This window comes from Opisthocomus hoazin, chromosome 7 (genome assembly GCF_030867145.1).
Source record: "Opisthocomus hoazin isolate bOpiHoa1 chromosome 7, bOpiHoa1.hap1, whole genome shotgun sequence".
Classification (NCBI taxonomy): Eukaryota; Metazoa; Chordata; class Aves; order Opisthocomiformes; family Opisthocomidae; genus Opisthocomus; species Opisthocomus hoazin.
In genome coordinates this window covers 33,455,580-33,481,733 of record NC_134420.1, presented here as the reverse complement: position 1 = coordinate 33,481,733, position 26,154 = coordinate 33,455,580, and the positions used below count along the sequence as shown (strand labels likewise).

The following is a 26,154-nucleotide window of genomic DNA, read 5'->3' as shown; positions in this document are numbered from 1 at the left end:
TGTTCTGATTGTCTTAGTCTATAATTTTTTGAAAAGTTTCAGCTAGAGCAGTTTACTTGTGTAAAAATGAAGTTAGAAGAAGTGTTCTGCTTTGCTAAAGAGTATGGCTGTTAAAAATAAGAAGTTCTAGCATTTCCATCTATAAGTGTGGAAGGTTTGGTAAGGACGTGATTCCGATAAGTCTTGTTGTCTCTGAAGATTCTCAGATACCACTGAGATGTAAAAAATTACTGTTCATATGTAGGAAATGCTGTAGTGGATCAGACCAGCAGTCCATATAGCCTGGTGCGTTGTCTGGGCAGTGGCGGTACAAGGTAGTATTTAGTGTGGGCATGTACACCTGCCTACTTGCTGAGACTGTTCCCTCATACAGCTGTAGTGTTAGGGATGTTACAGAGCATGATCTTTTGTTTTTCCTTTATCTTTTTCTGGACCTGTCATTCATGACCACTTTGATATTTTTTTGAACCTGCTGATACTGTCCATTTCCACTGTCGCCTCTTGCACCAAATCTGAGAATTTCTTTAACAACTGTGTAAAGTGCTACTTTCTTACATCTGTCTTTAAACTCATTGCCTACTTAGTGTCCCCTCCTGCCCCCAGTTCTGATGTGGGAGTTGAGTGAGTTGCGTTTTGTGGTTTTGTACACCTCGATCATGTTCCATGCCTTGCAAACCTCCACACTTGAAGAGTCTGAGCGTAGTGTCTTTCCTAGCAAAGCAGCTGCTTCAACACTGAAGTCATGTAGTTGCTCCTCTGTAAGGCTGCGTGTTGTTCTTGGCTTGCAGAGACCAGGTCTGTAGGCAGTAGTCACGATATAGGTGCACCACGTTTTTGTACAGCAGCTAAATGGTGTCTGTGGTCTTGATCATCAGTAGGATTGCTGATGATGCCCAACGTTTTAGTGATTTTTTTTTTTTTTTTTTTTTTTTTTTTTGGCTTGTGCTGAGCATTGGGCTGATAGTTTCAGTGAACTGTCAGTGATAACACAAGTATCTTTACTGAGTTGTGACTTCAAAATCCAGTTCAGCATCATGATAATTATAGTTATAATAGTTACAGGGGTGCACAACCAGAGTTTGGCCTTGGAGTGGTTCCTCCAGTCTGTGAGATGCTATAGTGCATTAAAACTGAGAGCATGGGAGAGCAGTACACCTTTTGATTCTCTGGCGATTTGGGGGGATAGGAGCCAGTATAACTTTAAATGAAGAAACTGAAGAAGAGGATTGAGTGATGGACAAAATAAATGATGGAGTCAAAGCAAAACCAGAGTGGAGGAGGAGTAGTGTTGTTTCGGGACTAAGCACTGGAGAATGTGGGGGAACAAATCCTGGAACAGTAGGTTGCAGAAGTTCGGTTAGGATTTTAGGAATACAGCAGTAAGAAAGGTGGAGAAGGGAAGGATCAAAAGGGAAGGGTTGAGAGTGAAAGATAAAGAAAGATTTTTGTAGAATTAAAAAAGAGATCTAGGATCCCTAGAGGGTATTTCTCAGAAAGCCGTGAGATTGACTTCATTGTTCTTGAGTCTTGGTGTCTTTACTGGCCAGCAAGTAGTTGAAAAATCCATTCACGTAATAGCTACCCTGCTCTAGCAGCTGGCATAGAAAGATAAACAGCTTTTACTATGGTCAGCTATTGGCTTACATGATAGTACTTAAAGCTGCGAGTGAATTTGGTAGTGGCAAAGAGGGTATTGCATGGTTTCACCTTTTGCTCTCTGTTTCTGGAATTCCCTGCCTCATTTGTCACAGAACTATCTTTTAGTGGCTTGAATGTGCTTTGAAGATAGATTTGTTTTATGACAAAGTAGAAATGGTAGTATGATAAAAGTGACCAGGATGCATATGGTATGTTAGCGTAATCAGGCTATGCTTGAATGCTTAAGGAATTACTAGTAATTAATACTGTGGAACTCTTATTTGACCAAAATTGCTGTCTGGTCTGGAAATCATGTCTGCGATCAGTTAATTTCTATTAATCAGTAATCTCAAGAGGGCAGATTAATATTAATGTCTTGTCTTTCTCAGGGACCCCTATGATTCCTGTACCAATGGGCATTATGGCTCCTGCTCCAACTGTAAGTATTACAGTGGGGATGAGATGGTAACAACACAAAGTGGAGAGTAAAACTTAGTAGATGTCAACAATATTTTTGCTTTGCTCTATTCCATCAGAATTCATGCTGTGAAAGGAAATGCTTTACTTTAAATGCAACTATTATGCAAATTTTATGCTAATATCTGACCAAGACAAAGTCTGAAGTAATGTCTGGAGCTGCTAGCTGCAAAGCTGAAGCAATTGCTGTTCTTGCAAGAAGATGTACTTGTCTCAGATACAATGATTTAGGCTTTGGCTTTGGGTCATGCCTGGTCTTCCTATGGAATGCAGTTAGATCAGTTAGATTCCAGGTCTCTTGCTTTCAAGTCTGTTGGCCTGACAGTGCTCTGGAGGCATCACCTCATCCATGTTTATAAGGCCATCATGCAGCACTGCTGAGTTGGCCAGAAGATATGTGCTGACGGGCTTACAGACAAGCTCTCTTTCCCAATGTTGCAGGGGAAGGAATAGTTGCGTGTAATACACATCTATGGAAGAGTGTATGAGAGAAAGGTCTCTTTGTTTATTTTACTAATTTCTAGTTGGAAGGAAGGTTTATGACTGGGGGGGAAGAAGGTGCTTTTTAAAATACACAGGTTACTTGTTAGCTTCAAGGTGAATTACCACTCCTATGATTTTGCATAAGTGAAATCTCCCCAAAATACTAATTTTTTGATAGCTTGTATTTTCTGTTAACAGGAGGGTATGTTCATGGTGACTGATGCTTTTAACACAAAGATGCTGAAACAAATGCGTTATTCAATTTTCTGATGAAAATGATTTTTAAGTGACGCTTATATAAGGGTGTTGAGGAACTTAGTGTGTATGTACCATTGGATGGAAGGAGGAAGGTGGAGCAAAATGGAACAGATGATCATGCCTGTCTCTGTGTGGTTTATTTTGCAAATATTTGCTCGTTTACCCAAAGAGGCTTGGAGTTGTGTATTGATTAAATGAAGCAGTAGTGTTTATTCATTCTGTGAAAGCTTTAAGACCTGTCATGTGTCCATTTAAGCCTTTTGAGTCAAGTTACTCTTCTATTTGCAGCTTGCTTTTTACACTGTTAGGTAAGGTACGTTAACTTCCAGTGACTCAAATGTGGCACATTAGTTATTTGTAGAAGAAATAATGCCTAATGTTACTGTATGCTCACCTTGAGGCCTTCCAATAGACATGTTCAGGTACACCTCGTTTTTTTGTCTGTCAGCAAATGGCAGTCTTTTTTGTGTTGTATAAAATGTTAAAGCCTGAACCACTTACGGGTGTCTCAGTCCGTAAGCCTACCGAAGGTTCATGTGAAAATTTAATTTTGAAATACTTGTCCATCCCCAGCTCTTTTATCTTATGAATTTAAATACAGAAGGAAAAAGCCCACACAACACTTTATTTTACATTCTCTTCTCCTCTTTCTAGGTATTAGTTCCTACCACAGTGTCTATGGTTGGAAAACATTTGGGAGTCAGAAAAGAACACCCTGGCTTAAAGAACAAAGAAAACGATGAAAACAGCGGTCCCACTACCACTGTTTTTGTAGGCAACATTTCTGAGAAGGCCTCAGACATGCTCATACGGCAGCTTCTAGCAGTAAGTACAGTAGGCTGCTTGTTGAATTTCATCTCTGGCTGATGAATGAAGTAACGACCCACAAGCAGTGGATTGAAACGAAAAGCGAAGTTAGTCCCACTCGCTGTAATAGCAGTCTGTTACACTTGAGTTTAAAGTCAGTAAATGAAGAGTACAGCTTTTTTAAACCGTAGGTGTCAGTGAACATAGGCATACTTTATTTTTAGTGTTGCATGTCATCTTTTGCAAAAGGTGGTGAAGTTTTTGTGATGTTTTGAACATAATCATAGTAAATATTTGTCTTTAATGCAGAAATGTGGCTTGGTGTTGAGTTGGAAGAGAGTACAAGGGGCATCTGGGAAACTTCAAGGTAATTGTTCCTACTTTTCGAAACCTTGGTCAGACTCTTTGTTTTATTACCTGGCAGCTTTTTAAAATGTCTTGACGTATTGCTATTAAGCTTTTACATTTTAAGATATTGTGTGTGATACTTAACTGCTAAATACTTCCTAGTAGAGGGCTAGTATTTTCAGTCCTTGGAATCAAGGCAGAAGGAGAAAAATAAAATTGAGGAAGATTAAATGGGAGAATATCTTGGGGGCCTAATTTTGTTCACCTTTCTGTTCTGAGTCTGAATCAGTAGTTTATAAACCATTCCTGAGAGAGGTTTACCAGTTTGGACTTAGCCTCCGAAGGAGCATATTTGCAACATTAATAGTCTTTCCCATTATTATGTATTATTCTTCCCTGTTAAGGAAGTTTTCCTGACGTGAAATTTATTTTCCTTGCCTATTCTCAAATTGAACTGATTTATTTTTTCGTATGACCTTTTTCCAGTGGGTACAAGAAACAACTTTGGTTACTATTTTTTGCTGTTAGTGTTTTCATGTCTTCCCTAGGTTAGTTTTTTCTTTTTTAAGATATAATCCATTTCTTCAGCTTTGTTATGTATCATACTTAGTTTATTTTGCTCTGATAAGGTGTTTTTATGATTTATGACTTTCCATAACTGTTACGAAGACCCTAGGCTGAAATAGCCCTCCCTCTAGGTTAATAATGAGCTGTTGATTGATGTCCTTGGTCTTCAGACAGTTGCAAATCCATGTCGTCATATAGACTGTATTCTTTCGTTAAGACAGACAGGTCAGAAGCGTTACACAACGTATGTATTGCTTTCACCTTATTCACTGGGCCGTTAGTTATAATAAAGACTGATGCAGTGAATGATCTTTCTGACTTTTTATGATGTGTGCTCCTGGTTTAAAAAAAGAAGTGCCTAAGTTCCAAGTTTATTAATTCAAAACACTTCTGTTACACAAAGTAAATTACCTGAAGAGCTTTTACACTTCTACTTTTCATTTCAATGATCCATTTCAGCCTTTGGATTTTGTGAGTACAAAGAACCAGAATCCACACTACGTGCACTGAGACTACTCCATGACCTCCAGATTGGAGAGAAGAAGCTGCTAGTCAAAGTTGATGCAAAGACAAAGGCTCAGCTGGATGAGTGGAAAGCAAAGAAAAAAGCTTCTAATGGGGTATGTATTTAATGTGTGACTTGTGTTATTTTGGTAGGAGGGCAATGTAATATAGTTGCTAGATCGGACTGTGAACGTGTCTCTTAGTTTCTATTCTTGTTTCTGCCCTTAATTCATTTTAGGATTTCACCAGAATCACATTAATGAGTCTGAAGATATGTTGAAAGGCAGTGAAGTGTAAGCTCTTAATTCACCAGCATTCAAATTTACCTGTAAGCTACAACTGAATCTCTAGAATTAATTCTGTAATACATCCTGAAGTGTAGTAATACGTGCTATACCTTATGTTTCTGTTTCTTCATTTTAGTTTAGAAACTCTTAGTATATAAACTCTAGAAATAATTCTTACTCTGTCAGAGTCTGTAAGTCAGCTATCTGAGGAGAATTGGAGTTTGTTTCCTCTCCACTGATGATGTTCTAGAATGAATTAATGGAAAAGGAAAGAAGTAGATCATTCAGTAGATGATGCAGTTATCAGGCAATGGGCAGCTTACAGACATGTACTAGATGGGGAAGTTGGTTTTGTACCATTCCTTTCTCGAGCTAAGGATCTGTTTTGGAATAACTGCAGATGTTTGTGTTGAATTCTTGTGAGATATGAAGATACTTAACTGAGAAATTTGCGTTAAAATGAATTTTATCTGTTTCTTTGCTACAATAATGTATTTCCCATCACAATCAAGTTGTTGGGCTTGGTCTCTTTTAAAGTTGTGCACATGCCTTAAGATAGTACTTAATTACTTTCTGTAAAGTGAAAGTGAGAAGAGGCTCTTGTTCAGAAAACTAAAAACACTAATCACACTGTAGCAGGCAAATTTTTTAAATTGCAATTTGGAATTGTCCTGAAAGGTGTGTAAAGTATAGTAGGAACGCAAGTATTTTTATTTTATTGTATTTGACCAGAACTAGAGGTACAATGATGACTGGAAGTACTTGACACATTTTTGACTGTGTACGCAGTGTATGGGATTAAATGCAGTGGCTCAGTAAAGCAGCGTACTAACTTTGTGGGTTTTGAATGGCGTAGTGTATTAGCTGTTAACCTAGGTAAGGGTTTGATCTGACTGCCTCTTCCATATTTCGTTGTTTCCTGTTGGCATCACCTGTAATACTGTGCTTTACAGCTGATGCTGTAAGCAAGCTTAAAGTATCAGCGGAGTTCTTGTACGTCCCTCTCGTGAATTTTTTTTTCTGTGAGCTCCTGTGAGTTACAGTCATTTCTGGGGAATTGGTTGTAATAAAACAAAGGGTGCTGTTTGTGGCTTTGGTGAAGTCAGTGGTATGTGCCGACTCCATTGAACTGTAGAGTGAGATTAGCTCCAAGTGTTTTTTCGTTCGCGGTGGTGCAAAGAAAGGCTGTGAATTGCTGAGGAATATTCATGAAGTTACTGTAATCATACTGTTTGCGATTCTTTTCATACTATCATTGGTGTGCTGCTGCTACTCAGATCCAAATGTGACAACTTTTTTCTTTTAATCTTTTTATTAAGTAATCAAATGTGTATGCTACAACACAATTTCTTATAGAGACACATCAAGCAAACATTTATCTAATTAGCTCCTCTCCCTGATCACTTCTTGTCCCTGGACCTCTTCAATTCCACTCCCTGTCACTACCTTCTAGCTCTTTTCAGCCTGCTCCTCCTTGGCCTGGCAGCCTCTTCAGCTCCAACTGAATCCTCCCTTCCCCCTCATTCTTAGCTGCTGCTCCATCAGACCCTTCCCTCCCCCTCACTCCACCCACCACCTATCGCTTGACGGGATACACAGCTGGATTCTCAGGTGAGATTCCATTTTTTTAAAAGATTTAGGGGATCAAGAGATGGGCTGCCTTGCTCAGTATGCAGATCATTGTTCTACCCTCTCATGTGATGTTTAGTGAAATGAATTCTTTGTGTGTGTTCCCAGTCCTCCATGCAAGGTGGAAATGGACAAAAAGATAAGGAACTACAAATAATTGATCAACAATAATAAGAAAATGTGTGCAGTGCAATGAATGTTTTCCCTAACAATGTTTCTTTAATACAGTTCTCCCATTATAAGTTACAGCTTGGAAGTTATAGGTGGACAATTTGTATTTCATGGCACTTAAGTAGAAGGCTTTGAGGAACTGCTGTTGAAATGACTTGAAGTTCTGGAGGATACAAGGCAGAAATGTTTGACCAAGAACTGGACTCTAGTGACTGTCTTTCTGTGAGCGTGTGTGCACTTCCTCTTTTCTTGCCTACCACCGAAAATCACCATTGATCTGTTCTATTTTATTATGCAATCCTACACTTGCTCTCTGCAGCCATTCCACGTGTAAAATTATTTGGTCCCTATGGTATTGACAGTGTGAAAAGATCTGTCTGAAATAATGCAATTGATAACTACTTGTAGGTGATTTTCTTTTTGTGTGTTTTTGTTTTGTTTTTTTTTTTTGTTTCATGTTGTTTTGGTTTCGGGGTTTTTTTTTGTTTTTGGTTTGGGGTGTTGTTTTTGGGTTGTTTTGTTTTGTTTTTGGTTTTTTTTTTAGTAAATGCTGTAGGGGCATGAGTGAGATGATCAAAGGTGAACTTCTGAAATAAAACTCATATTATTCTCAATTTGTTGATTCCTGTTACTTTGTCATTTTTCCTTAGAACTCCAGACCAGAGACGACAAATGATGATGATGAAGCACTGGATGAGGAAACAAAGAGAAGAGATCAGATAATTAAAGGGGCCATTGAAGTCTTAATACGAGAATATTCCAGCGAGCTCAATGCCCCCTCCCAGGAATCTGACTCTCACCCCAGGAAGAAGAAAAAGGAAAAGAAGGAGGACGTATGTGTTTTGATTTTGGACAAAACAGATTTTTCTTCAACTCACCTTTATATAATGGCCAGACCTTGTGCAAATACTTTAAACCTAAACTTCTGATGAGAAAACAAATCAACAAGCATTGATGTCAGCAGCAGTTTTCTTTTTTTTTTTTTAAGCTGCAGGCTAGTCAGTTGTAGACACCATCCCTTCAGGATGGTTTATGCATCTAAGGACCTAGACTTCTTGAACAACGGGTTTGAATCTGGGCAGGATTGAACCGACCTTTCATCCCTCTGAAGGTGGAAATAATGAATTTAGTGCGGTTTAATCTGTATATGCATGTAGGGTTTTTCAGATGAGAACTTAAAAAACAACTGCAAAGAGTTCCTGCATACCATCTATTTCATTTGAAGGATGCCAGGGTGCTTCTGTAATGACAGGAATTTGCTCTGGTAGCTTTTGACAAAATTCTTCTCTCTGCTTACAGTATGCATTCTTGTAGTGTGCCTTGATCCAACTGGTTGCAGCTGTCTCTCCAGATGTGGAAATGCTTCATTAGTTGTTCATATGTATACCTAACAAAGCTTGGAGGGATCCTTCAGGGATGAAAGGCATATTGTAATCTTCCTGCCTTACGAAATTCTTTTTACACAAATGTCTCAATTTTGGCTGGAATTTATCAGCTGGTTTTCATATATTGTTTAATGCAAAAAAACCCCAAACAAAACCAACATAAAACAAACCTGTTAAGCAGGAATGAATGTTCTGGTTTAGACCTGCTTCTGTGGATGACCTTTTTGTGGAATAAAACAAGCTGGAGAAGGGGGAATAAGAATGAGCAAACTCAGACTTAGCTTTTCCAGACGGGTTTCTAACCACGGAAAAAACGGGCCTTCACACCTACCATTCTGCACCTAATATGAAAGAGATTGGAAAATTATTTGACCAAGATTTTTACCCACTTAAGTCTTCTGCAAAGTACCTATTCCAAGGCAATCATGCAGTTTCAAATGCTCACGGGGTTTAAGTGTGATGCAAGAAGCAACATCACCCTCAGGGAGCGAGTATATCTTCCCCACAACATTGTTAGCCATGGCTGACCTGAGGTATAAGAGTGCTGAGCTGAGAATTTATTTTTCTTTCCTCTCCCTCCTTTTGGGAGAAGATGCTTTCTTGGATGAGAATTTACAAATGAGTCACTGTCTAATGCGATCAGCTGTATTTTTTTGTTACAAGCACTGTTACAATGTGTATTGTTCTGTGGGTTCATATATATATGTATATATATGGCCATGAATAATGCCAGGTAGTTAAACACTGTAAGAGATCATTGCAGTCTTGGAAGAGCTGGGTGCTGAGCATGTCCCTGGGACAAGGGGATATTCTACTAGCTCTGTATTATGTAGGATTTGACCAATCTGAGCTAGTTGAGTAGACAAATAATCTCTTTTTAAGTACATGGCACTTGTGGGTTGAAATTGCACCCCGTCATCCCTCCCATACTGGGAAGGATGGAAAGAAACTTGGAAGTTGCCAACTTTGGCCTGTGTGGATAGAGATGGGAGTGAAGAGATGGTCCTAGCTCGTTGCTCTCTTGTCCTTAAAGGAGAAGGGAGAGAAGGACTGTGGAGGGTGGGGGGGAAAGGGAAGGTGGACGCAGATATATGGGGGGGGCTGAAGGGCTTGCTGTGAAGACGACTCCCGCTGGTGCTAGCAGCAGAGTCTGTTGTTAGTTCTTCTGTATGAAGGCATGACTGATGTGGGGGAGTTGAAAATGTGTGTGGGGAACTGAGAGTGAGTGGAATCTGGTTTTCAATTTCAAGCACGGGGGAACCTCGCTAATTCGCACTAAATATTAGTTAGTAGGTGCAATCTACCAAATTTTGCGAATTAGCGAGTAAATAAAATCAAGATATACCCACCGCAAATCTACTGATCATTTATATTGGCAAGTGTAGCTTAGTCTTGTTTATGATGCTACCACAGCGTACTAATATCCTGTAGTATACCTGTAATTCAGTGAAGTCTTACTAATATGAGACCTCACTATGTATTTTAAGTAGTTCAGAGAAGGGAGAATTAGCGAGGTTCTTCTGTAATTTTGTTGAATCAAAGAAATAAGATCACAGCAATACAATATTGCTTTGTAGTACAAACATACAAAACATTGTTTTTCAGAGTAGTGTGCAATCTATTTGTAAAAAAAAAAATTTCCGTGGATTTTTCCGCAGATTTTCCGCAGATTTCCAGTGGCCCCACTGATACCTTATCCACTCATCACCAAGGTTCGTTTACATTGTAGGCTTTGACAATGACTATGTTTACTGCTAGTTGCCAGATTTGTGACTCTTGTCCATCTGATTTTTTTTGTTTTTTTTTTTCACTCATTAACATCAGACTGTCAGGTTTGGTACTGCAGAAGGACTTTGTTTATCTCTTGCAAGACTGGTTGAAAACTTCTAACCTTCAGCTTTTCTCTTGTTCTCTTGTGTCTGTACAGATGGCTCTTAATGCTTTTCCTCCTGTCCCCCTTGTTTTTTAGGAGGATATAAATGCTATAGAAATGGAGGAAGACAAAAGAGACCTGATATCAAGAGAGATCAGTAAATTCAGAGACACACACAAGGTAGTATTCTTGTTTTTGCACTTAATACAAATTAGGCTTTTTCAAAATCCAAAAAAACACTATTATGAAATTTAGCATTACATTGCAGTATCACTTAAAATGATGTTTATATTAGGTTTAATATACATCTAGTTTTTTACAAGTCAAAAAAAGACAACTACCACGTTAAAGTGGCCATTGACATCTTTATGCTAAGACTTTGGTTGCTACTGAGTACTTTGCAGTCTTCTCACTTTAACATGAATAAAGGCAGCTGAAGTTTCTACACATACATTAAGTCAAGATATTTATAACTAAAGGCTAAATGGGGCTGAAGTATGAGACATACACTTGAGTGTGTTTCTGTAGGTAGATTTGTAACATAATCCAAGATTTTATGAAGAGTTGAAACTTGAATTAAATTTTAAGTCTTTTATTTTAATAGTTCTAAGTTAAGAGTGGGGGAAGATTAAAACTAGGTCAGTGGTTACCAGACTTACCAAACTTTAGATGCATGGAAGAACTGTAAATTCCCATAAAGCTAATCTATTCATTGACCCCCACCATTATGATAGAGATCATATGGTGACTAATGCAAGATGAAACTCACAGCTTGGAAAGTAACATGGAATAGGATGTAAGTATGAGCTTCTGTTTTTTATTATACTTATGGATGCCCCCTCAGAAAAATATGCAAAGGGGTAACTGGCTTGGAAATGTTTGTGCACATCAAGTCCCACCTCAGGGTTCCCACTTACAGAAGTTTCTATTAATGCTAGTGCATCTGTGAATGTTTCTGCTTTGGAAAATGATACGTGCGGGTAGTAAAGTACAACTATGCATGTAATGTTCTTATTTTAATGTTTAGCTTAAAGTTCGTATTATTTTTTTCCCCAACAAGACTAGAATGGTCCGTGGCTTAGGGAATTATCAGCAAGCTTCTAATTTGAGCGCACACTTTTATTTCAAAATACGCCCAAATCAATGTTAAAGAAAATGTCGAAGGTACAGCAAGGTGAAGTATGCCCATGTTACTCAGTTTTACCACATGCAGTCACTGGGGATGGTACCCTGTTTTCACACAACTGTATCAATATAAACACAAGTGACTACACATTGTTGTATATACACATATTCAGTTTTTTGTCTTGACTGAAGTTGTTGGAGATAAAAATCTGGGGAAAAATTCTAGAAGGAATCATCTGGAGCAGCTCAGCAATTGAACGTGAAACTGGTCGGTGGTGAAATGTCTGTAGAATTGTGTTCAATTCCAAGCCCCAAGTCGTCACTTGTACTAAGATGCAAACAAGTATTATGTTTGGTTTTTTTAAAACAAAAACAACAAAAACCAAAAAACCCCCCAAACAAACAAAAAACATGCTTCATTGTTTCAGAAGCTGTTGGGCTTTTTACTGCCTTTAATCTGTATTATTGGGTGTGCTATTTTGAGTTTCTTAACATTAAAAATCAACTGAAAGTAGTCATTGTGTATATTGGATATGTTTAAAAGAGGCTGTTGAATCTTTAGCAGCTGACTAGTGAGCACAGTGAACCTTTGCATGTTTTTGGTATGAGTTTATAAAACAATAACCACAGACTGTCAGGGTATCAGCATTGCAGGGGGCGTCCATTTACAGCACGGACGAGTCTGAAGAGAGCTCAAGGTAAGATTTATAATTCTTCTACCTGTTCATTTCTGTTCATTACTTCAATATATCTGATACTGTTCCCATCCCATTACCCTTTCAGATCCTCTTATTTAGGTTAATAGAAGCTGATGAGGTCAGATTTTGATTACAAAATAGACCAATTTATTTTTTCAATTGGATTTTAAGAAAGCGGGCCTGCAAAATGGATTTTAATACACCAAGAATTGTGTGTGTGTATATTAAAAAAAAAAAAAAAAAAGAAAGAAACAAACACTCTCTTGAGAAATCATTTTCTCACCACAAACAAAGTTTTTGAGAGTGGCTAAAAAGCAGGAGTTCAACCAAAGAAATTTCTTTTGGAACATCTAAGATAACCTGTAAGTATCAACCACTTCAGTATGTTAACTTTTCTTTAAAAGTATATGAAATTTGAGGTAAGTTGGATTTTTAAAAGTTGACAACCTAGTTTAATATCTGACCGTACTGAGGTTTAACACTGTAAAGCTCCTGTGAAATACAGTCCTTTAGAAATTGGTTTTCAGCCCAGTCTATATTGTAGAATCTAAGTTTTGGTTTTTTATATCAGTTTTCTACCAATTCCTACCATTTTTAGTCCCTTTTTCCTTTTGTGATTGGAATGTATCCAACATTGGTTTGCCTGTATTGCGCTATCAATGCGGCGTGGTTTCACTGGATACATTAATCACTAGTGAATTAGCTTTATTTCTGTAATCCTTTGTCGGTTCTCTGGTCCCTGTGCCTATGGCAGAAGAACACTTACCAGGTAAGATTGCTTTTTAAAGTTGTCTTAAATGCTTTGTTTAAAAGAAAAGAAAAAAAAAAAAACCAAACCAGAGAAAATGCTGTTTCATTGTTGTAGTTTTTAATTTCATTTCAGTGATGGTAAACGTGGAGCCAAAGGGGATAAACCTGTTTATTCTGCTCAATATTTGTTCAAAAAAAGTGGTATTCTGGCATCCATCAGGTTGAAATTTGGTATATTTGGTTGTTATTTGGTATATTTGTGAACCGTGTACTTGCTCTTCCTCCCAGAAACATAGCTTATAGGCAAGGTTAATCCAGTGTTGGCGGTCCATGTCCTAGCACAGCATCTGTAAGTTAACACATAACAATTGCTTCCAAGGATGGATTTATCTATCATTCTGTTGATGTATTTTCTATTGTCTTATAGGAATTCTGGTCATAGGAACTGTTTCTAATTGAAAAAAAAGTGGCAATTTTGTACATTTTTTAGTAGAACTGTAGCAGGTAACCCTTTAGTTTCTGTGTTTCGAAAGAGCTATTTCCAACCTTTTTTTAACTCTCTCCATCTTGCAGAGGTGGAAGTTAAGGATTCCATTCTGCAGAGTCCGGTTCTTACCAGTGAATTGTTAGAACTTTTTTAGGGAGGGAAAGGGGAAAGGTTGCAGCTCTCTTCAATGTTTAACCACATGCACCACGTGTAAGTGGATAAATTTCTTTACCCAAGTTTTCATATAGGATGGTTTTGGTCTGCCAGGACTTTTTGGGAAACAGCTCACTGTCCCAGTAAGCATTCCACTGAAATGTATTTTCCTAGTTGAACAGAATTAATTTTATCAGCTAGAAGTTCACGTTGCTTGTACCCAAGTGGCTTATAGGGCCAATGGACTTTGTGGCCCACCTGAATCATGACTGGCAGTGCACTGTGTATATGCAGTTTAGTTAGCTTATAATGCGAGGCCAGCCATACTCTGCTAAGGTTGGAGATTGCTGGTCTGTGTAGATCTATGCTTTTGCACGAAACTTAGTCTTGTGATTGCTGCATTTTGATTTCATACTTATGAGTTCCAAAAAATACCCACCAAACCCTATTTAATATTTTAAAATCAGTGGCGGTTTTGGTATTTCCATTACCAGCCTTGTGTGTTGCGCCGGGAATGTCCAGTTCCTGTAACTACAGAATTAACTATGAAAGTTCTCTTGTTGGTTTTTAGAAACTGGAGGAGGAAAAAGGCAAAAAGGAGAAAGAAAGACAGGAAATTGAAAAAGAACGCAGAGAAAGAGAAAGGGAACGGGAGCGTGAACGAGAAAGGAGGGAGCGTGAAAGAGAGAGGGAGCGTGAACGAGAGAAGGAAAAGGAACGGGAGCGTGAACGAGAGCGAGATAGGGATCGTGACCGAACAAAGGACCGTGAACGAGACCGCGATCGTGACAGAGACCGTGAAAGGAGTTCAGATCGCAACAAGGATCGGAGCAGATCGAGGTAAATGCACTTGAATTCCCACTTATTTCAGTTTTTCCTAGTGATGTTTACTAAGTGCGTATAGTTCAGCAGGTCAGCTGCCATTCAAAAGAGAATGGTCCTTCTGAAAGATCAGAGTGAAAACAGGAAATCAAACTTTCAGAAAATGTTGTATTTACACAAATTGGAAGAATAATTGATTCCCTTCGCAACACAGGAATATAAGGACTGCAATATGCAGTAAGCAACCACCCAGCTAGCACTTAAGCATACTGGTTTTATCTCAAATCTTTCTTAGTTTTTCATGGGTAGATTTATTCCTACTTGAGGTTTGCTTATGCCTGTGGTATCTTTTAGCTTAAGTACGATTTACCTCTTCCTTTGGAATGTGGAGTGGTTTTGGGGTTTTGGTAGGGTGGTTTTTTGGTTTGTTTGGGCTTTGTGTGGGGTTTTTGTTTTGTTTGTTCGTTTTGATGTTTTTGTTTGGTTTGGGTTTTTTTACATAAAAGCAAGAGGATTCATCTTTCAGTCTTCAACTGTGACTAATCATGTCAGGCTGTAGATGCTGCCTGTAGAAAAAAAATAGTTGTTTCACTGTAAATTGTCCTGTCAGTAGGGTTCAAGTTGTCTGTAAGCCATGTAAACATGAAGGATTTATTAAGCATACCCTTTGTGGGGTTTTTAGCTGTCATGTATTTTTGGAGAACTACTAACATAATCTGATAAGAATTGCCATGTGATTACGCGTAGTTTCTGTAGATATCACTATTTAATGGTTAGTGCTCAGACAATTACTTTTAGGTCAATTTTTTTTCAATGTATTAGGAGTATTGATTTATGCTCATTGCTGTATCAGCTAATCATCTTGGACAACTGCAGAAGAAGGGTAACTTGCAAGATGCTATAAGTAGTGCATTATGCATTTGAAATAAAATAATTTGATTGATCAGAGGGGAAGGCTTTGTACTTAACTTTGGACTTTTTCCTTCAGAGAAAAAAGCAGAGACAGGGAAAGAGAGCGAGAGCGAGAGCGGGAAAGAGAGCGAGAGCGGGAAAGAGAACGAGAGCGAGAGCGGGAAAGAGAACGAGAGCGAGAGCGGGAACGGGAGAAGGACAAGAAGAGAGACCGAGAAGAAGATGAAGAAGATGCCTATGAACGCCGAAAACTAGAGAGGAAACTGCGGGAAAAAGAAGCTGCGTATCAAGAGGTAGGTTGCAATTTTTAAGGCTCCTTATGGAAAAAATTGTTTCTGAGGGGTGACAATAAGTCTTCGACTATGAAATATGTCATTCCTTCTCCCTCTCCTTTTCCTAAATACATTTTTAATCCTTGGACTACATGAATTGGGGCAGAATATGTAAGTCACTGTCAGAACAAGTGACCTTGGACTTCTTATTCTGGTGTTTTAAATTATAAGTAAGTGACTTGCTAAATTTTAATTCAGTTGGTTTTAAACAATAATCCAAGCTAACTAAACAGTAGTACCAGTGTTCTTAATGTCCTTGAGGTTGGAGTGTGTGTTTTTTCTTCTGTTGTAGCGTCTTAAAAATTGGGAAATCAGAGAACGGAAGAAAAGTCGAGAGTATGAAAAAGAGGCTGAAAGAGAAGAAGAAAGAAGAAGGGAAATGGTAAGGCTTATAATTTTACTTGTAATTTTTCCCCCTTGTTCTGTGTCCCATTTAGAATGCAACATAGTACTGCTGTATGGATAGTGATAGAGCTCTCACTTTGTATTAACACCGTGTATGTTTTATTAAAAAAAAGAGTTAGACTTGAAACAGAAGATGTCTAATAAGTGGGAGTACTATTGAGAGTCTGGAAAACAAAGCCTGCTGTCTTGGTCTTATGAAGGCAAAGAAATGAGAAGTAGGCAGCAAAATACTGTGGTTTGATCTTCGTGTGCTATTACACCTGTATCCTGTGTTTGTGTCAGATTTGTAGCAAAACCTACTATATGTTCTGTGTCATGCAGGTGGAACTAGACCAGTCTTTTTACTTTCAACCTGCGTATTTGCCTGAACTTCTGTAATATATAATAGTCTATAATATCACAGAATCACAGAATGGTACGGGTTGGAAGGGACCTCTGTGGGTCATCTAGTCCAATGCCCCTGCCGAAGCAGGGTCACCTACAGCAGGCTGCACAGGACCTTGTCCAGGCGGGTCTTGAATATCTCCAGAGAAGGAGACTCCACAACCTCCCTGGGCAGCCTGTTCCAGTGCTCCGTCACCCTCAGAGGGAAGAAGTTCTTCCTCATGTTCAGATTAAACTTCCTGTGCCTCAGTTTGTGCCCATTGCCCCTTGTCATGTCGCTGGGCACTACTGAAAATATACTTAAGCACTTCATAAATTTCTGTCTTCATTAATTGTGAAATTATCACAGTTATCAATGCAATGCTTGGAAGTTTTGTCTGAAAAGTCAGCTTTGGAAGATAGATAGTTCTGTAATCTCGTAGTTTTGTACTAAAGCATAAAGAAGTTATTTTAAATTATGATGGTAGTATTTAATTTCATAATTCTCCCAGGGGAGAGAAGGTATGAGAGAGTTTGAAGTAGGAGATGGGTTGGGAATTTCTTCAACACAAACAATGCAAGGAGACACAGGAAGCGGTGGGAGAGAAGAAAATACATTGTTTTACAAGGAAATCTAATTCTTCCCCTAAATGCTTGAGGAGGGGGGAAAATGTGTTTGTCTGACTCAAGGATATTTTCTGTTCATGGTCCTCCTGGATGCTGGCTATGGATGGCAGTTGTAGAGAGCAGTGTTAAATTTTATGCTGAATTTACAACCATAATTGTAATTTGTTTCTCAAAGTCATTAGCACAGACATACCTTACTGTTGGTTTAAAGGTATTGCTTGGATACAGGCTAGAATGCCCTAATTTATATTCTCCTTAAAGAACTGCTTTCTTTTTTTTCTTTTCAATTTTATCAGGGAGTGGATGTGGAATATCTCCTCTCTCTCTCCCTCGTCCTCTTCAGTTTTAGGCCTGTGCATTAATACAGTGCCATGTGGTTTGAGTATTAGTAACACAGCAGGAGAGTGCTTATCCTAGAAGTATCCATTATATTTGTTTGTGTGCATAACTAAATCTTTTTTAAAAAGCACAACTCTTGAAACAAAACAGTACTGATAAAATACACTTAAGCTGCCATATTATAATGTCCAATACCAGACTTACGGATCTGAAGAACAGGAACTTTGATCCTCCTCTTTTGCAATGTAAAAAACATTTTAAAGAGAGGGAGGGTATATTTAAAAACTCTTTGAAATGCTAGTAACAGTAGTCTGCAAATCAGAGACATGATCCCAGTGGACCTAATGGATGTGCTGTCTGCTACTGAACATACGATAGCAAGTTGACAGATCCCTGGAAGATGATGCAATTCCAAAGCATTTCCATTTTCTGTGTGGAAAACTTTGTATTTTTAGTTTGAAGCACAGTAGATATTAAATTAACTTACTAATAATACTACTAAATTTTACACTCTTGGAAAGAAAACCAGAAATAATTCTATAACATTATTTATGTTTCAATTTCTTGCAGGCAAAAGAAGCGAAACGCTTAAAAGAATTCTTAGAAGATTATGATGATGACAGAGATGATCCAAAATACTACAGGTATGTGTTTGTATTGGTTCCTAACAATAAAAATCTTCATTGTTCATTTTAACACAATTGTGGAGTTTGTTGACAGAGGCTTATCAAGGTTATATTTGACTGATTATGTGGCGATGTAAGGGTTATATAGTTATCTAAATTATTTCAGTGTCACTTGAGAAGTGCCAGTGGGAAAAGGGAAACTCCTTACTGCTACTTGTTAATGCTTGGGAGTAGCTGCTCCTCCATATCACTTAACCTGTGGGTGAGGCAGAACAGAGGTCAGTGTCGTGCCAAAATAAGGTGGTGGGGGCAGAAAGAAGGGATCCAGCATGTCTCTCAAAAAATTCACTACAAGGAAGACGTAAATTGTACAAAGAACAAGCTTGTTAACTCTGAAGGATGGGGAATATCCTGAGTTTGGGACTAACTAAAATTTGCATCAAACCAATTTAGCAGAACTGTTTCTTGTTGAGTAAAAACGTATAAAATTGATTCTTTTTCTAAGAAGACTGGCAGTCACATTTTCTACATCTGTTTAATGTGATGGGGCAAATTCTCTATAATAATGTTGGGAACTGGTATCTTAGATTTTTCTGTTACAAAAATAGAGGACAACAGATGCTCTTATGAATCTTATTTACTGGAAGATACGTCTGTATCGGGTATTTCTTGTACTGTTTTACAAGGTTCTCATTGGAATGTTCTTTGAAATATGAAATCCGTATTTTTTGTAGGGGTAGTGCTCTTCAGAAGAGGCTGCGAGACCGGGAGAAAGAGATGGAAGCAGATGAAAGGGATAGGAAAAGGGAAAAGGAAGAATTAGAAGAAATTAGGCAGCGCCTTCTGGCAGAAGGACACCCAGATCCAGATGCAGAACTCCAGAGGGTAAGTAGCTGTTGGTCTGACAGGAAAAAATAAAAGAGCCCTTGGTATTCTGGTAGTATTGAGCAAAATTCTGTAAGAGACCTGATAGTTAATAATATTTACTCTGTTCACATTTTCTTAAAAAGAAGTCCAGATAAGCAATAAGAATACTGAAACAAAAAATATCTTTCTAGATGCATGTTTGGATGGTGTTTGAAAAAAAATTTGGATTAATCAGTATTTCTGATTATAATGGCAGTAGTTGCATGTATTTGTTCTTGACTAACAGAGACTTTGTTAGGAAACAGAGGATCTTTAGATCCATTTCAGACAGTGCCGTTTTTGAGAGAGCTTCTTTTTTGTTAATTGTCCATTTCATTGTAGATGGAGCAGGAGGCTGAGCGGCGTAGGCAGCCACAAATAAAACAAGAGCCAGAGTCTGAGGAGGAAGAGGAAGAAAAGGCAGAAAAAGAGGAAAAAAGAGACGAGCCGGAGGAAGAGGAGGAGGAGCCTGAGCAAAAGCCCTGCCTTAAGCCAACTTTACGACCCATCAGTTCTGCCCCATCTGTTTCTTCTGCTAGTGGAAATGCAACCCCTAACACACCTGGTGATGAATCTCCCTGTGGCATTATTATCCCTCATGAAAATTCACCTGATCAACAGCAGCCGGAAGAGCATCGACCCAAAATAGGGCTTAGCCTCAAACTGGGCAAGTTTTACATTTTATTTCAATGTTCCATACGGGATCAGAATGGAAAAAATGCCAAGCTGAGTAGTTACACAGTTTTCCAAAGATGTTGTGTGTTTTGACATACTGATACCAATTTGTTGTTATCTGGATGCTGTGCTTGATTTCTCCTATCCAGAAGATATCTTCTATAGATCTCTCTTCTTCCAAAATCTGGAGGGGAAAAAGCAGAGGGACGTTTTGGCATCCTAAAAACTTAACTGTTTTAGGAATGCTGTAGGCTGGCATTAGTTATTTCCACGTGCTCTTTCACCTTAATAGATCTCTAGATATCTCTGTTAAAACTCATTGCTACTTTTCATTGATGTGAGTAACTGTTAGATTTAAGCCTTAGATACTTCTTATGTTTATTCACAAAGACCCTTTCAAAATAAGATTCATTGCAACTTCTCATTTCTGTGCTCTGCCTCTGCTAAGGTTTGAACTCATGCTATAGTCCTTCCTCAGTGAGGGTGCTAATTGGTTTCAGGGCAGTGGAGGACAGTCCTCGTTTTCAAAAATCTTGAACAAACTCAATTTGAGATCTTTATATCTTTTGCTATTTTTATAACAGTGTTTGAGAGATTAAAACACTGATGTTAGGCATTCACAGACACTTGTATAACATACAAAACGATACTCCTCAAGAAATGTGAAGAGCAAACTAGCTTCCGTTGGAGTTTGAGTATGTTATTTTGTCTTTTGCATTGTAGGTGCCTGCAATAGTCCTAATCAGCCCAATGCTGTAAAAAGGAAGAAGCTTGCTGTGGATAGTGTTTTCAATAAATTTGATGATGAAGACAGTGATGACGTTCCCCGGAAAAGGAAACTTGTCCCACTGGATTATGGAGACGAAGATAAAAGCAGCATCAAAGGCAGTGTCAATACAGAAGAAAAACGCAAACATATTAAGAGTCTCATTGAGAAGATTCCCACAGCAAAACCAGAGCTGTTTGCTTATCCTCTTGACTGGTCAATTGTGGATTCAGTAAGTTGATTTCTTCTAACCGTTCACCAAAAAAGCATATTTTTTTTCCCAACAAACCTTAGAATTTAATAGAAAAACAATGTTCCTGGGACCACAGTGGATTGGAGCATCATCATTATCATCACATAGACTCAAACTCGAGTACTGTATTTCTTGTCCGTATGTAAAACTTATTCTGAAATATACCTGCTTATTTTTGTTTGGTCTCTTCTGAATTGTTGCTATAAATTGTCTAACAGTTTTATGGAAGGGCAAAAAAAGGTCCTGTAAAAACATGTTTAAATGACTGTCAGAAATAGTTGCAGATGCTAAATCACTAAGGGTTATCTCATTGATAGCAAAATGCGTTTTTTGCTGAGTAGTTGTTTGGGTCTTCTGGCTGCCTGTCTGGCAGTATTGTTTCAAGACAGTAAAGTTTATGGAAATTATGTGGGTTGTTTTTTTTTTCCAGACACTAATGGAACGTCGAATTAGACCATGGATCAACAAGAAAATAATAGAATATATTGGTGAAGAAGAAGCCACGCTAGTTGACTTTGTTTGTTCTAAGGTTAGTATCTTCCTTTGTGAAGTCCGGGTTTTGCTCCCTGTTTAAGCTGCAGCAATGGTTGCTGTATCTGTATTTGAAGGCAGTCTGTTCTTAGCTTCTCTGTAATCTATGATATTGGTCAACAGACAGTTGGCGTACTCGGAATCAATATACACCCTAACGTTTTACAAGTTACCTCCTTTAATGCTTATACACAGTATGTACTTGCTAGATGCCCTCTGTTATCAGTTAGATAAGCGTATGGAACTGGATTGAAATAACAAGCAGCTGATAAGAGCAGCTGTTAGATTTCAGCGTTAACATCTCTTTGGCCATTAAAATTTTTTGCTTAAAAATAGGACTTGTGTGAATTCAGGAAAAAAAAATCCCATAGCTTGATTTTACATACGTTTTTGGATTAACCAGATTAGCTTCTTAAGAAGCTTTTTAGATGCTGTTGTTGCTTTAGTAGTAAGCAAATGTTAAGATTTTAGTTATCATTAGAAGTCATTTTGCTATGCCTTTCAGCCGTTGCATGATTTGTTGCAATTAGACTCTACGTAGCTTCTTCCATCAAATTGCAAACTAAATTCTAGTAACTTGCCTTTTTAAGTCTGTCACGACAACACTATGGCTTTTCATCAACAGGAAGTTTCAAAAATCGGCTTTTATGGTCCTCGTGTTTACAATGGCTTGTCTTGGTTTATCTTCTAGGCTACTGTATGAGAGGCAAAGCAAGTGACAGTTTTGTGGCACAGGTGGTTAGTAAAAAGTGAAAAGCAGAAGTTGAATATTTGCCAAGCTTAAATTTTATATATATATATATGCCATTTTCTAGTACTGAAAGACAAGTTGGTTCTGAAAAAAAATAATTTTAAATACTTAACAGGTAGATGGAAAATTCAGTTATGAAGTGCAATACAGGGAGAATTTTGCCTTTGTCTTCCAATAGGAATTAATTGTTGAAGGAAGGGGAGCTTACTCCTTAAATTAGGAGAGCTTAATTGTAGATGCGAGAATAGCCAGCAAATACAGGACCTGTTAAATCTCTGGAGCTTCCTGGAACTTGTTCCTCAGTAACTAGCCATAAGTGAGCATTCACTATGATGGAATCTGATGTAGTTTAATACTAGTTTTTGCCCTGGCTAGTACTGCGAACTGATGAACTGGAAATACTTTTTTTGCATGTGCAATCCTTCAAAATCCTTGAGAAGTAACTGTTTTTTGTCCAAAGATGTTTGTATGGTTTACTCTGAATTTCCAGTCTAAAAACATCCGTTTCTTTCAGGTTATGGCTCACAGCTCACCACAGAGCATACTGGATGATGTTGCCATGGTAAGCAGAAATTGTGTAACTGATATACCTGCTACATTGTACTGAAGCTAATAGTCAGTTCTGCAAAATAGAATCGTAGAATCATAGGTTGGAAAAGACCTCTAAGATCTCAAGTCCAACCATCCACCCAACACCACCATTCCTACTAAACCATATCCTGAAGTGCCACATCTATACATTTTTTTAAACACCTCTAGGGATGGTGACTCCACCACCTCCCTGGGCAGCCCATTCCAATGCCTGACCACTCTTTCAGTGAAGAAATTTTTCCTAATATCCCATCTAAATCTCCCTTGATGCAACTTGAGGCCATTTCCTCTCATCCTATCACTAGTTACTTGGGAGAAGAGACCAACACCTGCCTCACTAAAGCATCCTTTCAGGTAGTTGTAGAGAGCAGTAAGGTCCCCCCTCAGCCTCCTCTTCTCCAGACTAAATAGCCCCAGTTCCTTCAGTCGCTCCTCGTAAGACTTGTTCTCTGGACCCCTCACCAGCCTCGCTGCCCTTCTCTGGACACGCTCCAGCAACTCGGTGTCCTTCTTGTAGTGAGGGGCCCAAAACTGAACACAGTAGGAGTCCATAACAGAAATATTTGGCGTTCATAAAACATGCATAGAAAACATGCATTAGATATGAAAGCTGGTTTTGATTAAACAGATCATGCTATAGCACAGGCATGATTTTGCAGTTACAACATCTAGGTAGAAATTACTGATCCTTGTTCAGAATTTCTTAGTATTCAGAAATGTGGAACAGAGATGCTGTCCCTGACAGTAGAGGTAAGGATCAACAATAACAGAACTGTATCAGAAATACAAACTTTTATTCCTTCTCAGTCTTGTAACTAGATTTTTATAGTTAGTGGTTTGGTGGATCTATTCCTAAATAATGAGCGAAAGGTGATTTTTCTCTAGAAGAGCAAAAGCTCTTTTTTGCCTGGTGTTGGAAGAGACAAGATTTATGAAATAATGCTACTGTTTCACCATGTTTTCATACACTGAAAGGTGAATGAAAACTAATTGTTCGCTCTCTTCCACTAAGGAAACTTGGAGGCAAAGTTGATAGGAGTGAGATTCATGGCAGAAGTTAGTAGGTTCTTGTTGTGACTAGTAGGTGACCTGGGGAACTTGCTACGAGATGTACATGCTAAAAGTTCACATGGATTCAGGAAAAGCCTGGATAATAACATCAAGGAAGATAATTCCATCAAGGGATTACTTGGTAAATATCCAAGGAAGTTCCAAGCTGAAAATGAATAGAGACTAGGAGAGATTTAAGGGAAAATACCACGTGTATATCCTGTTCTTACATTCTTCCCAAGCTTGCCATTTCTCTGCCCTTCCCAAACCACTTTTGGAGACTAGGATACTGGTACTTTTTATCTGTTAGTGTTCTAAGAGCTGCATTATACAAGTATATAATTAAAGCCTAGTCAAGTCAGGTGATAAATGCAGGACAAATTCACTGAAGTTTTATTCAGTGCCTCACTCAAAGGTTTAACTTGGATTACACTACCTCCACTTTGCAGTTCTGATGTGTTTAGAATTAGTCTTTATAACTGGAATGCCTAACCTAAAAAATAACCTATAAAATGTGTATTTCCTACAGGTACTAGATGAAGAAGCTGAAGTTTTCATAGTCAAAATGTGGAGGTTGTTGATATACGAGACAGAAGCGAAGAAGATTGGCCTAGTGAAATAAAGCACTCTCCTTGCTTCTAGGGTTCCATTTCAATTTTGGGCTTTTTTTTTTCCCCATCATTCAAAGACTTTGAATTTTCTCTGTTCTCAGAGACTGGAGACCTGTATTTTTTTATGTAGAAAATGTGAAATTTTTTTTGTCCTCTACTCTGAGGCCCCCTTTCCCCTTCTCAGTTAGTTATCTGAATCCTGCATTGATTCTCTTTATAATTCACAAGGTACAACTACCGGTATGTTTTATAAGCCGCAGCTACTGTACATGCTGTCTGGTAATTTTGTTATGTTACTCTGATTCTTGTAAATATGAAGAAAAAAAGTGCCCCTGTTTTGCAAAACATTTGCACTTAATGTAGAACTGTATCAGTCACAAAGACAAATGATTTTACTGCAAATTTATCAGCTTTTTTTTTTGCATACTCTCCATCTTTTTATTTAAGGAATGATCAGAATACAATGTAAAAATAAGTGGCTTGAGCTGCTTTCACAGAACAGCTCTGTGTGTTCATTTGGTCCCCTCATCTGGCTCTGGAAAAGGAGTTCCCTCAGACTTTTCATTCTGATATGAACCAGCAGTTGTCTTGGTACTTTGTTGCCCATGTAGAATTAGTAATGAAGCTGGGAACTTAATCTCCTGCAGATGCTCTGCTTCGTTCCTATAAAGCGCAAATTGCAGGAAGTTTTTTATTCTTTGCTCAGTTAAAACAAGAGCAGGACCTCAATTCAGTAAGTGCTATTTAATGATTTTTTTTATTTTTTTTTTAAACCTAGTACCTCTTCTGCTCAATTTCATTTTTACCCCTCCCTGTTATCCCTTCTGTCTCCAAAATAATCAGATGGAATTTTTTTAAAAGAAATTATTTTTAAAAACATGTTTTAGTATTTAAAAATAAAAACGTTTGCATGTAACTGACCATAGCAGTTGACAAAAACTAAATCATAAGTTTTCAAACAAAGTTGAAGTCTTGTTTTTATCCATAGTGTTAAACTAGCCCCAACTTTTGTTTTCTACTGTAAGCAGTCTATTGTCCACAAAGAGAGGGTGGTATTTTCCTGCTTTGTTTGTATGGGTTTTTATAAATAGGCTGATATGGTATAAATGATGAGATGTACTGTAAACTGCATTTTTTTATTTCATACCTGGGTAAGAAGACAAATTGATAGTGTGCTGTGAGCTTTTTGATTGCAGGAGGACTGTGTTCCAGGGAGCAAACTGTCTCAAAAACATTTTTAATTTTTAAACACAATTCTGAATAGCAAACAAATTAAGTAAGGGTGTTCCAGTATCTCTATATTGTATTTAACTGAAGGATACAGGTTGACCTGTTCAGAAAACATAGCTGTGACCTTGAGTTGCTAGTTCTTTGTATCTGGAGAGGACACTTGAAAACACTGTTCTTAACAAACGGGATTGTGTAAAGGTTCCACCATGTAAATATTTCAGATATTAAAAATGTATATATTTGATTTAAGGGCTGACTTTCTTTTGGAGTCTTGTGCAGCATGCAATTATATTGAACACTGTTTTCTGAATCAACAAATGTGCGCAGATTAGGGGTGGGTTTATTAAAACTACATCCTGCTTCATGTCAGGTGATGAGAAGTCTGCAAATGCAGATGAGATCTTAATATGTTCTTTCTCATCCCTGTAATACACACCACAGAATGTTCTTTTTTAACCTGAAGTGTAATACTCAGATGTTACTTTCATGTTGTGCTTGAGTTTGCGTGAGAATGTTTTGTTTTACATACTTGCATGCCACTACCTTCCTCTTTTTTTCCTGCAATTTGATGTTACCCTAAGAAATTACTTCCCCGTTCTCCCCATACAGTTTTGCATCAGAATTTACCAAAAATTCTCCAAATTCTAAATAAATTCAACACTTGCTCTGTTTGTAGTAAACACAGAGAAGAGGGAGAGTGAACTTCCTGAGTGCTTTTTGTCCA

At 38.0% G+C, this 26,154-nt stretch overlaps 1 protein-coding gene across 2 annotated transcripts in view; it reads left to right on the top strand.

The window, feature by feature from the left end:
• Positions 1-25,674, top strand: part of RBM25 (RNA binding motif protein 25) — a 34,637-nt gene extending 8,963 nt beyond the window's left edge. Inside the window, exons 3-19 of one of the 2 annotated variants that reach the window (XM_075425498.1) lie at positions 2,028-2,077; positions 3,511-3,681; positions 3,973-4,030; positions 5,038-5,198; positions 7,820-8,002; positions 10,213-10,266; positions 10,524-10,607; positions 14,212-14,480; positions 15,451-15,667; positions 15,999-16,088; positions 18,011-18,084; positions 18,801-18,951; positions 19,315-19,639; positions 20,371-20,645; positions 21,097-21,195; positions 22,463-22,510; positions 24,119-25,674. In XM_075425498.1, coding sequence (XP_075281613.1) covers positions 2,028-2,077; positions 3,511-3,681; positions 3,973-4,030; positions 5,038-5,198; positions 7,820-8,002; positions 10,213-10,266; positions 10,524-10,607; positions 14,212-14,480; positions 15,451-15,667; positions 15,999-16,088; positions 18,011-18,084; positions 18,801-18,951; positions 19,315-19,639; positions 20,371-20,645; positions 21,097-21,195; positions 22,463-22,510; positions 24,119-24,211 — 2,402 coding nt within the window. In that variant the 3' untranslated portion in view covers positions 24,212-25,674. The remainder of the gene's footprint in view (positions 1-2,027; positions 2,078-3,510; positions 3,682-3,972; positions 4,031-5,037; positions 5,199-7,819; positions 8,003-10,212; positions 10,267-10,523; positions 10,608-14,211; positions 14,481-15,450; positions 15,668-15,998; positions 16,089-18,010; positions 18,085-18,800; positions 18,952-19,314; positions 19,640-20,370; positions 20,646-21,096; positions 21,196-22,462; positions 22,511-24,118) is intronic. The other variant, XM_075425500.1, reaches the window with a different exon arrangement.
• Positions 25,675-26,154: the final 480 nt, after the last annotated feature.